Below are 13,000 nucleotides of genomic sequence, written 5' to 3' on the forward strand. Positions count from 1 at the left end.
TTGAAGAACATTCAGGATTGCAGGCTGTGGTCTCTGTGACCTCTCCCTTTTTATCTCTAACCCCAAGTGCTGGGAGAGTCTTTATTTTTTGTAAACATGGAACTTGCCCAAGTGTAGAAGGGATTCCAGGTGAAGGGATGTGAGGTTAGTACTCAAGATGATCCCAGATCTAATGAATCACATTTGGACAAGATGGTGTTACCTTCCTCATCCTTCAGATTATTCAAAAAGAATACCTTGTTTGGGGTCTCTGCCTTTAACATTTCTCTTATTAAACATTCTTCTACAGGAAAAACCTCCTGCTTCAACAGGATTGAAGAAAAATTTTGCTCTGTGCAGCTTTTGTGGTTTTTCAATTATGTTGATATTTATTTTTATCAGTGACTACGTTTCTTTTTCTATTCAGGATGAATGAACTTGTTTTCCCTTTATGAGATATAACACAATCGTCCTCGTTTCTTCTTTGTCGTTGTTGTCATTGCTGCTTCCTCTTCCTCTTCCTCTTCCTCCTCCTCCTTCCTTCTTTGCTTAAACTCAGGACATTGGGCACTATCTCAGCATTTCTGCTCAAGACTAATCCTGTCTTTAAAGTGAGTTATTTGGAGATAAAGAGTCTCATAGACTTTCTTTCCCTTGACTCTCAGATTTTAGCCTCTTAAGTAGCTAGGATTACAGCTGTGAGCCACCTGTGTATGGTTATACAATGTTTTCTATGCAAATATATATTTCAGTAAGAAGTCATTTTCTTTGCTCATCTTCAACCCTGACATAACTACACTGACCTGCACCCCCTTATTTGATATATAGCCCGTTGTCAGGGTACAGTAAAAGGGTCCCATAAAATAAACAGGAAGCAAAAAGAAAAATAAAAAGTCCTTCTCTCTGCTCACATTTCCAAGACACATACCTGGGCCCCAGCTCATCCTCACTCCTCCAGACAAAGTCACCAAACTTTTCATAGTGCGAGTTGTAGTGGTGCTGGACTCGGAACAGCATGGAAGCTGAGACTTCCATCAGGGTGTTGTAGGCAGTCTGTTGCTCCTTCCCGCTTGTGTACCCATTGTACAGATTGTAGATCTTGTCAGCTATCTCTGAGAGGAAAGCAGTACAGATCATTGGCAGTGGAAGTGGTGGGAGGGGAAGCATGGCTTGCAACAAGGAAGGCAGAACTGTGCGGGGACCTCACTTGTGTGGATTTTGGAAACAGAGAAGTCTTAATTCCATCTTCATTGTGACACGGTCTAGCTGGGACCAGCTTTCCTAATAACTGAAGATCACAATGTGTTTTCTGGAGACCCACCAGGACAAGTAAATGTAAATGCAAATGCAAAGAACTCAACACCTCCTTGTATGCTTGTAGTACTCTTTGTGAACTCAAATTAACCATTGATTTACTGTGCTCCTATTTTAACAGAAAATTCTAAGCAAACGTTGAGACTTTGTCAAACTGTGTCAGCTCACCGCAATGTCCTCCTTCTATTATCCATCTGAAATATTGCCTATATATTTCTATTATTGGGTCTGAGAGGTCCCTGCTCAAAACTTTTCAAGACCTTGCAGACTTTTCATCTTACCCTGAGGGCCATTCCAACTCCTTCAGTCACTCCTGCTAATCATTGCTAATCCTGCTAAGCCTCAAGAGGTACAGTTTTCAGCTTTGACACATCATCTGATCAAAATCTCTGAATCCTCAAATATTAACAGTGGTAGAACCTGGGGTATTTGGGATCAAGAAAGGAAAAGTATTCATTTCTACTTGTTTATTCTAACTTTAACTTTTCATATTTTTTAACTAAGTATGTGAGGTATTTGAAAATAAAAGCAGCAATAAACAATTGACATTCAAATGCCTTGAGTCCTCTTAACTTTTGAAGCTTGGTATCTCACTGTCTCCTCACATCTACCAGCATCTACAACACTGACTTTCAAGCTTCTTACTTGTGAAAATGTCTACCTATTTACAGAGTAGGCAGGCTTGGAAGCTTGTTTCCACTGCAATGGCTAGACCAGAGAATTCTGGAAATAATTGTTCCACCAGGACTTGTGAAGTATGATTACATTTCGTCCATCAATGTGAAGAAACTATATACATCACTTAGTGGTGGATCTAAATGACTAGTTAGTTGTATTTAGAACCACATGGACTAGGTACAACAAATGTTTAACTTTGTATGATAACTGCGACTGATAACCTGTTGTTGTGTGGCAGATTCAGAGGCTACCTATCATTAGGCTGAGTAGTACTGTGTGCTATGATCAACTAGTAATGTCTGCATGGGTACAAAGAGATGAAATTGTCTCCTAGCTTCCACCTATTTGTCAGCTTAACCTAGAATTAAGTAGGAGGAGAAAGGTACAGGTTACTAAGGAGGAAAAGCCAAAGGCCTCTAATCCTTATCGTTTTTGCTTATTAGTCAGAAAATGGAGAAACTGTATAAAAATCAACTCTTAGCTGGACACCGTGGCTCATGCCTGTAATCCTAGCTATTCAGAAGGCTGAAATTTGAGGATTGCAGTTCAAAGCCAGCCTAGGCACTAAAGTCTTTGAGACTCTAATCTCCAGTTAGTCAACAGAAAACTGGAAGTGGTGCTGTGACTCAAGGCAAAGGTTAGGGTGGTAGCCTTGAGCTGAAGAGGTCAGGGACAACGCTCAGGCCCAGAGTTCAAGTCCCACGACCATCAATCAATCAATCAATCAATCAATAATACAGTCTTTCCTTTGGCAATGTTGTTGCTAATTAATTTTATCCCCCCCCACCATGGTTTCAATTTAATTTAAGTCTGTGTTTCTCTTACTTACTTAGTTTTTCACTTTCTTCACTTTCTTTTCCCTTTGCCAGTATGCATGTGTGTTTTGTGATTAATGACTTTTGGGAGGCAGAGATTGGAAAGCGTAACTACAGCCTAACCTAGCACAAGAAAAGATGCATCACCCACCTTCTGCCTTGTTGTCATCCACCAGTGGACAGGCTGTCCTCAGGGTCACTGTGCTGAGCTCTGAATGCCTTCCCCGTGTGTCCACAGCATAGAGAGTGAACCTGTATCACAGCAAGGAAAGAGGGTTAACATGCTGACACTTCACATGAGAGTGAAAGGGAAGAATACAACATCATGGCAGAAAAGTAGTAAACCCAAATAACTCTGGGGTGAATCAACTGCCAGAGAATGCTTTTGAAAAGAATAATAATTTAAAGCTTTCAGCACTGATTGCCTTGGAGGCACTTGGTGCTTAATCTCCTAATTTGCACTGAAGCAAGCAGAAAAGACATAGATTTATCACCCATATTTCACCAATGAAGACACTGAGGCATTTAGCCTGCACATCTTGTCCTCATCATTACTGAAGGCAAGACAGAGGCTTGAACCCAAATAGCCCTAGTCGAAGGCCTGTGAAAATAAACTTAAATGCTGTTGTGTTGGCTGGATAGACTCATCCCCATGTTCATTCCGCTATGCAAAAAATACTTAATAAATATTAATCATGAACTGAGAATTATGTTAAGTGCTGAGGTTTATAGAGGTAAACAAGACAGTTAAGGCCCGTGCTTGAATAAGACTAATCAAAAAGTAAACTAAGAATCAGATTGCGACAAGTGTGATAGAGAAAAAGTAAATATGAACATGTGGGATGAATGTGGTTTTGGGCAGGTTCATCCGTAAAATCCTTTCTGAATCAGCAGGGAAAAGCCTGAGCTGAGTCTTGAATAATGAGACCATAAATCAGCTTCTAGAATGAAGAACTGAGACAAGAGCATTCCAATCAGGAAAATCAGTAAGGACAAGGACCTGGATCAGAAAAGGAACCTGGACTGTTGGGGGAATAGACAGCTGGTGTCCTGAGACCAGTTGAGATGAGGTGGAGGGTCCATGGGGATATTACTATAGGAAGTCTGGGATTTAGTTGATTTACTAGGCATGCTCCTAAAATGTCACATGTATCTCGATGCTCTCTTGGTGAAAGTAGACCTGTGTGCTTTAGATTTCGAAGATACCTGGTAAATACAGACCTGGTAGATACAGGTCCAAGCCAAGAGCATGGATTTTCTAATAGTGCAGCCTGTTTACCCTGGGAAAGCTCTGAGTTCTGTCATTCATGCAAGGTCTAAGAAAGGAATGGAGAATACTTGGCAAAGGTCATAAGACTTAGAGGTCAAGAATAATAAGGATGATTGTGCATATGAGTGGCCTGCCATTGTCATGCCATCTTTGACCACTTAAGGATAGGAATTCATTCTATATACCACAAAATTGAGAAAAGTAAGGGAAGGGTGTGAGTCAAGAGGGATAAGAATGTTGATGCACTGTATTCATAAACTGCTTTGTTATATGACATCTCCTTTGTGCAACTACTTAAAGATAATTTAAATAATCACAATAATAATGGTAATAATAATAAATTTTAAAAGCTGGGCATTGTAGATCATGCCTGTAATCCTAGCTATGCAAGAGGCTGAGATCTGAGGATCACAGTTCAAAGCCAGTCCAGGCAGGAAACATCTGTGAAACTCATCTCCAATTAACCCCAGAAAACTGGAAGTGGCAGTGTGGCTCAAAGTTGTAGAATGAAGCCTTGGGGGGGAAAAAACAAACAACCCCCCCCCAAAAAACCTCAAGGATGGCAAGCCCCATGAGTTCAAGCCCCATGAATGACAAAAAATAGAAATAAATAGAATTAAAATGTAAAATAAAGTCTAAGTCCTAATATCCTATTCAATTTGATTTCATATTTCTTAGCAACTGAATTTAACTCATGCAACAAAATAGACATGATGGTATGATTGTTAAACTTTAGAATAATGAACCATGACTGGTTGTACATATCAGAAAATACATATTAATTACTTGTTACAAACTAATGAATATATTCTAAGATCATAAAATGAATCAAGCACAGAGCTAAGCAGTTTGACATTATCACAATTCATTATTCACAATTCATTCCCAAGCACTATTTAATGGCAGGTACCATTACTACTTCATTTTTTTTGTTGTTTAAGGGAATTACACAATAATTACTAGGACCGGCCTCATGTTGGTTGACTCGATAGCTCATGCATTAAGCCACTGTTGGCTACTCTCTTGGAGACACAAATCTGCAGAAATCAATGTACAGGTATACACACATGCTGAACCCCTGCTCAGTTGAGGCAGTGCCATCTCATATATTTTTCTGATCTTATGAAATGGTGTTAGATAATTGCCTTCATTCCTTCTGTCTGACAGAGCAGGAAACTGAAGATAAAGTCTAAGCAATTGGACCAAAGTTATAGATTTAAAAATGAAAGAGGTAAGCCTATAATCTTACTCTGAAATTTATACTTCTTGCTCTCTGCTGACATTTTTCTGCTTTAGCTCTACTATCAGCTCTACATTGGTTTGGAGGATCTGGGCTTACATATCTATCTGGTCCCTGTCAGTTTTGATACCTCATAATCTCATACCTCAAAGTTTGTTTATATAAAAGCTTCCATGAGTCAAAACTTCTTAGTGTAATGGTAGGGAAAAGTAGCAGAGAAAAGAGCTTGGCCTTGCAAGTGGTCAAATTTAGACACATATACTTGTTATACTCCTGTGACCTTATGTAAGTCATTCACTCACTGAAGTTACTTCAGCTCCCTGCAACAGGTATTTGTGACACAGAGACTGTCACCTTCTTTATAGGTTGAATGTGGATGCAGAAGAAAGGCAAATGATCTCCAAAGTGAGTAATCATTGAGAGTACTCAGAAAAATTTGGGAAAAGAATCAGCAAGAAACACAAGAGATGGGGATGATGCCCCAAATTTCAACACACTGGAGGCAGCAAGCAAGCACGCAGTGAGTGATGGGAACAGCGAGCAAGAGGTAGGAAGAAAGACAGAAAGGAAAAAAGGAAGTGAATAAAAGATAGGAAAGAAGAAAAAAGATGAGTGGGAAGGAGGGGTAGAGCAGAAAGAAGAGAAGGGGAGGAAAGGGGAGAGAAAGGAAAGAGAAGGGAGAGGAGAGTAACAGAATGGTTAAAAGAGATGGGAGGGGAGGGATCTCATTTTTCACTTGGTTTTGTCCATCAATAGAGTGAGGACAAATTCACAGACTAGGTTGTTTTTAACATCATCTCAATGATTACAGAGAGTCGCGTGTAAGGAAGTGGCTAGTAGTTGCAGATTTGTATAAAGACCATGCATAGAACACTTATTTATGTACAAGTGCACGTTATACATTGGACTTTGAAGAGAAGATGTATTTCAGATGAGGGTTATGTAGATAAGGCTTGTGGTAAATGAAACATATAATGGATCATGAAGGTACAGTATGAACTGCATATGTTCAACTGTTTTCCAGTTGGCCACTGAGGATCCAGGATGAGTTCTTGGCTTGGCCAAGCAGAGAGATATCTACAATGTTATTGGTGAAGCGTGTTGTGCTGGAAAGTATATTAGGTCATTTAGTTTAGTTTTCCAGTGCTTGGATTGAACACAGACCCCTGCAAATGGTAGGCTAGTTCTTTACCACGGAACTACACTTGTAGCCTAGGCTTCCATTATAAAATCTAGACAGAACTTTTATGTTCTCCATCTACAGTTTGCGTAGTTGTTGGAAATCATTTGACCTTCTCTGAGCATCAGCCTCCTCACCTATATCAAGGGGTAGAATTATCCACAGGTCAACCATTGAGGAGCAAATCCCAGTGGCATAGCCATCATACTAACAGGCCTAGGCCAATCTTTACTCCTTCAAAAAATAGTTTATATGTGTGCTAGTTCAGTAATCAGGTTTGTCGGTGGAGGCCTGAGGCCACCCAGCTTGAGGTGTGTGCAGGGCAGGGAGGGAGGGGTGCCAAGAGGAAGATGTCAACCTCACAGGCCGGGGTCAAAAGTCACAAGGCCGTGCACTTCCTGCCTGTCTCGGTTGTAATTGTAGAACTGCTCCAGAGGCACATCTGAAATCGGTTAGACTAGACAGGGCTTTGAGGGGGCTCCTTGGAAGGGGGAGAAAATGATAGGCCTACATATAGAAAAAAAGGGAAGGGAGGGTAACAGGGAGGGAGACAGAGGTAAAGAGAGGAGGAAGAAAGAAGAGAGGGAGAGATTGAGAGAGAGAATAAATAATGGAGGGGAGAAGACAGACAGACAAAAAGGCAAAAGGAAGAAGGGAAGGAGGGGAAGAGAGACTAGGGAAGGGGAAAAGAGGAGAGGCAAGGAGAGGAGGTTGAGTTCTGTATTTTTCAGAGGATGAGGAAGGACATAAGCTTCACTTTATTTGGCATTCTCTCTCTAATGGAAACTCTTCTATTCAACTCTTGAGCTCCAACTCCCTAATGTTGAATCCTCGTTTTATGGATGAGAATTAAGGCTCAAAAAGGAAAGTAACTCCTGCTTATACTCTGTCTCTCATACTGTTGACCAACCAGGGTGCACCTTTGCTTAGGGGAAGTTTTGGTTATAAAAGAGGTGGAAAGGAAAAATAAAAGATGAGTGGGAGGGGGTAAGTGGAAGAAAAACATGGAAAAGGGTAACAATGTTCAATAAGTAATGTACCCACTACCTGATGAATGTAACTGTGACCCCTCTAGATATTACCTTGACAATAATTTTTTTTTTAAAAGAGGTGGCTATAAAGTGTGAAGTGGGATATGCTTTTTAGGAAACAGAAACTCCAAGCCCAAACCATTCCTACCATGTTTCAGGAGAAAGAATAATGGCTAAAGGAGCCAAAAGCTCAACTTTGACCTAGCATATCTAAATTAATATGGGCTTCATGTATCAAGAAACTGAAATGAAGCCATGTGCTGGTGGCTCACACCTATAATTATAGCTACTCAGGAGGCTGAGATTTGATAGTAAAGGTTCAAAGCCAGCCAAGTCAGAAAAGTTGAAGAGACTCTATCTCCAATTAGAGCACAAAAACAAACAAACAAAAACCTGGACTATATAAATCAAGTGATAGCCACTCTTGAGAAGAAAACACTGGGTAACAGCAGTCCTGAATTCAAATCCCCATGCCAGCACCAACAGAGAGCTAGATAAAACAAGTAAGTAGGAACAAAACAGCAAGCAAAAACACTGTGTGGAGAAATTCCAATGAAAGAACTGTCCCCTTGTCATTGTGAGAACACTGTTGTCCCTATCAGATTTACAATCTTTAGAATAAAGTTGAACATTCTCAAGATATACGCCTTTCCTGGGGGCCATGGGTATCCTTGCCACTTTTTCCCTTGTACTTTTCTTTCCAGCATGTTTTTCTTGTAGCTTACTGGAGATAAGCATCTTAGAAACTCTCTTCAAATGGTGACCCTCACATCTCAGCCTCCTGAATCACTAGGATTATAGGCGTAAGGCACTGCTACCAGGTATCACTTGTATTTCTACCAGTAAGCCCCACGTATGCTTTGGTCAAGGGCCCAGGTTTGCAGGCTGATCTTCTCACAGTAGAGGTATCGTAGATTCAGAGAATGGATTCTAACCTCTTTGTCTTTGCACATATTATATCTCTGACCAGGTTATCCTTCTTTAGCTGAATATACTCTTCTTTGAAGCATCTGTCAAACTTCAGCTCCGGTGAACTTATCACTAACTGGTCATTTCTCTGTAGCCCCCCACCCTGAGTCTGTGGGTGTCTTTAAGAGACTATGACTATTCCTTATTTCTAAGGAAAGGACACTGGGCCCTTCAACACTCAGAATGAATGACAGACGGAAAGCATTTACTCAATCATTATTTTCAAGGTCATTGCCTGTTTCCGGAAATCTGTCCTCTTACATTTAACATGAACAAAAGATGTCCTGATGGAAGGGTTGATAAGAAGGCCTAGCAGCAGGATTAAAGATCTGGCTCTGGCTCATTTATTGACTGTGTGAGGCTTTACATCAATCGACTGACCCATAAAGCGAGAATCATGATTATCAGCGTTGTTATGCCACTGCCCAAAGTTTTGACTTTAGCAGGGTGGGTGGAAAGAAGAGCTCTTGCAAACCCACTCAGGACCTCTAGACCTCCTTGCAGCAGGGGTGAGAGAAAGAAACGGAGAAGTTAATTGGCGGTGAGAGCTTCTCACGGTTCTGACAGGGGGTAAGAGTAGAGATGAAGCCCCAGAGGCAGGCGTCAGGCACAGGTCCCCAAGAGCCCAGGAAAATGCGTTTGAAGTCTCCAGGCCAATGCCTGCCTGCTCTTCTCCGACCGCCACATGATTTAGGCATTCTGGGGAGGCAAAAGTCTCCTCGCTGATTTGAAGGGAAACAGATGTTTCCAGGCCAGAAGGCCCCGGTCTTGTAAAAAAAAATATAAAAATAAAAAAATAATGCTCCTCCCCCCCACATAGCTTTGGCAAACAACTTCCCCGAAGTTCACGCCTACTGACCCTCGCCCCCCTCCCCCATCACTCCCTCCTAGCCTGCCTTCCCAGCACAATGTGGAAGTCAGGGATGGTGGGAAAAAACACCCCAAGTCCCAGCACCAGCTCTGGGGATGAGTGGCTGCGTGTTGGGGACTCCTGCTTACATGAGTCTTAGTCTCTCTGCTATCTCTGTTTCGATCTGATGATGTAGGCAAACATACATTTCTTCTCTGGTAGAGTTAGTTTTATTCTTTCCAGATCATTCTCCTCTCCTTCTGCTCTAGATTTCAGTATGGATTTTGCCAGCTACTGTGCAAGTAGCACCTTTAGCATTTAGCTTCTGTTTCCTTATCTATAAAACAAGGAATGAAAATTCCATCTTGTAGAATGGTGGTGAGAATCAGAATTTAGCCTCTTTATGAGCCTTTTAGGTTCTTGTGAACAATAACCCATGTGCCCAGGCAGTCTAGATCCACATTAACTTGTACAATACTGTTTGAACCCAGCCAGAGGTACCAGACTGCTAGATGTCCTCTAGTCCAAAGACTCAGGTTCTTAATCCATCTCTTTTTCAGTAATGTGAAGAGCATTCTCACTTGTTTTTTGGCTACAGAAGGATACACTATGAAGCCAGCGTGATGGATCACACCTGTAATCCTAGCTATTCAGAAGGTTGAGATCTGAGGATAGAGGTTCAAAGTCAGCCCAGGCACAGAAGTCCGAAAGTCCGAGAGACTCTTATCTCCCATTAAGACTAGAAAACCGGAAGTGGTGCTGTAGCTCCAGGGATAGGGTGGAAGCCTTGAGCTGAAAAGCTTAGGGACAGTATCTAGTCTCAGAGTTCAAGTCCCACAACTAACAACAACAACAAAAAGATACACTATGAGGCTGGGCACTGGTGGCTCATGCCTGTAATCCTAAGTACTCAGAAAGCTGAGATCTGAGGACTTAAGTTCAAATATCAGCCTAGACAGGAAAGTCTGTTAGACTCTTATCTCCAATAAACCACAAGAAAAGGGGAAGTGGGGCTGTGGCTCAAAGAGGCAGATCACAAGCCTTGAGCAGAAAAGTTCAGGGACAGCACCCTGACAAGCGCCATGACAAACAAAAAATAAAAAAAAAGAAACAATATGTAAGGGTTCTCCAGAACAGACTCTGGAGACCTACATTACCTGGGATCAAAGCTTAGTTCTATAACATGCTGACCTGCTGACATTATGACTTTAGACAAGTATAGTAAACTCTCTGTTTTTTTTAATCTATCTCAAAAGGATGGAGAGGAGCAATAAATATACTTAAAACATGACGTGGAATATGATAGATGATGATAGATGCCAAGAAAACATCAGATATTATTTGAAGTGTGTGTATTTACATTTTAAATCTTTTCTATAATAGATTTAAGATGTACTTTCAGTCCCAACCTCCTCATGTCTGTGGTACTTCACCTCAAATGTGGAGTAGGCTCCTGCTTTAACTAGCAGAGCGGAGCATGTGTGATTCTGAATCTGGGCATGCAGAGAGATGCAACTTCTACCCTTGCTCACTGAAACCATCTCCCTAGGAACCAGAAGCATCCCATTTGCAAGAAACTTGCATGCGCTAAGGCTGCTATGGTATGAGGATGCCAAACCACAGAGGGAGGTCATGTGACAATGAGTAAAGGAACCTTCAGAAAACATCAGCCCAAGGGATGAGGTGGGCTCATAGCAGGTTTGAACACTTACGTTTCAATTCCCACACTCCATGGAGCAGAGAAAGCCCACAAAATGGTTATTTGAAGCTGCTAAGTTTGGAGGTCATTTGTTATACGATCAAGAATAAATGTAACAACTCGCAAGCATGGTGAGGGAGGTCAGCAAACTATAGCCTGTGGGCCCAAAGCTGGCCTGCTGCCCATTCTGGAAATAAAGTACTAATGAAAAACAGTCACTCTTTCTCTTTGTCTCCTTGTAATATATTTTCTATGGCTGCTTTCACACTAGAGTGGCAGATAGGAGTGACTGTGACAGAGACCATAGCACCCACAAAGAATAAAATAGTGACTGATTGAGACACTGAAGGAAAGTTCACAGACCTGAATGTTCAACTATGGCATTATTTAAAGAAGTCAGTTTTGTTTATTTCATTTGGTCCCAGATAGGCTCAGCATACTCAGGACACTAGTCCAAGTGATAGCTCTTGGGATCGTCTGCTGCAGATCTAGACTTCAGTTGAATATCAACACCAAATGAGCAGTGTGGTCTTAGGCAGGTCTTACCACTTTCTAGCCCCCATTTCTCAGCCCAGGATACATGGACATTGGCCAAGATGAGCTAGAGATGTCCACTGGGGCACTGACTATTAGGAAAAAATATCCTTATTTCCTATAGTCTAAGGAATATCACAGTTTGTCTTATGAGCAAGCAAGCTGCCAGGTACTAGTGGCTCACAACCATAGTCCTAGCTACTCTGAAATAAACCAACGGGTCTGAATATGAAAATATTCCCTCTACGTTCATTCACTGAGTCTTCAGATAAACTAACACTTGATGAAAGAAAAGTTCAGGTTGACACTGGGTTTGGCTTTAGCAGCAGGTATCATCTTTGTCCTCCATCTCATCCTTTCTTGTTCCTCTTATTTTTCTCCTCCCACATTTTTCTCCATAACATGAACAAAATTAGAACACATAGCTGGACTGACCATCATTCTTAGCTGGGAAGTGTTCAGTATTTAATGGGCTGTTTAAGATAGTGCAAATAGACTAATATAATATGAACATAAGAAATATATTAGGTGCAGCATATCCAATTATTTCACTCCGACTTATATTTTTGGGTTCCTCAGAACAAATGAATAGCCTTTTCTTAAACCCTGACTATATACCGGGCACCATTTTGTTGGTGGTGGAAGTGGTTAAGGGGGACGTCATAAAACCAAATAATCATTATGGAAGTCATTATGGCCTTAGAGATTCTACATGTCTTCCCTAAGCATCTACTGTCTATCGTACTGGAAGCTTCTACTCTTCTGGAGATTAGTAGTCTGCTTGCTTTACCAATGCCCAAGGAAAACTTCTGATTAAGTCTAGTCCACAAAGATGGAAGTGACCATAGGACTCTGAGCTGATTTTTCCAAAAGCTGCAGATAGCAGTGGTAATGAGCACAGGCATACCCTCTTCAAGTCCAAAGCTATTCGTAAATAACATTTTTAGTCCATTCATTCGTTACCAACTCCATCTTGAGTCACAGTTTAGAGAATCTGTGGTTAATGAGAAGGATGAATGTCATATTGCCAAGTAGTGACTAAGAAGACAGCTTACTATATAAACATCATCATCCATTGCCCATTTTTTTTTGTTGGGTCATGGGGCTTGAACTCGGCCTGGGCACTGTGTTCCTGAGCTCTTCAGCTCAAGGCTACCTCCCTACCCTTGAGCCAAGCCCCACTTCCTGTTTTCTGGAAGTTAATTGGAGATAAGAGCTTAAGGTCCTTTTGTGCCCAGGCTGGCTTTTGAATCTTGATCCTTAGATCTCAGCCTCCTGAGTAGCTAGCATTACAGGTGTGAACCTGTAATATTGCTCTTCTTCTGTGTCTTACCCAATGTCTATTTTTTCCACAGTGCTTTTGATGTCAAATTTTGCTAAATTGTAAGCCCACAATGGAGCAGCCAAGCAAAGACCACTGATATGCATGTACCTCTGGACA

At 41.3% G+C, this 13,000-nt stretch overlaps 1 protein-coding gene across 8 annotated transcripts in view; it reads right to left on the reverse strand.

Moving 5' to 3' along the window:
* Astn2 (astrotactin 2) overlaps positions 1-13,000 on the reverse strand; it is an 854,736-nt gene that overhangs the window by 10,823 nt on the left and 830,913 nt on the right. For all 8 annotated transcript variants that reach the window (XM_090330513.1, XM_090330512.1, XM_090330508.1 and 5 more), the window contains 2 exons: positions 2,938-3,038; positions 908-1,091 (listed from right to left, as the gene is read on the reverse strand). In XM_090330513.1, coding sequence (XP_090186639.1) covers positions 908-1,091; positions 2,938-3,038 — 285 coding nt within the window. The remainder of the gene's footprint in view (positions 1-907; positions 1,092-2,937; positions 3,039-13,000) is intronic.

Source organism: Megascapheus bottae, chromosome 3 (genome assembly GCF_031878675.1).
Source record: "Megascapheus bottae isolate mThoBot1 chromosome 3, mThoBot2.hap1, whole genome shotgun sequence".
NCBI classification, from domain to species: Eukaryota; Metazoa; Chordata; class Mammalia; order Rodentia; family Geomyidae; genus Megascapheus; species Megascapheus bottae.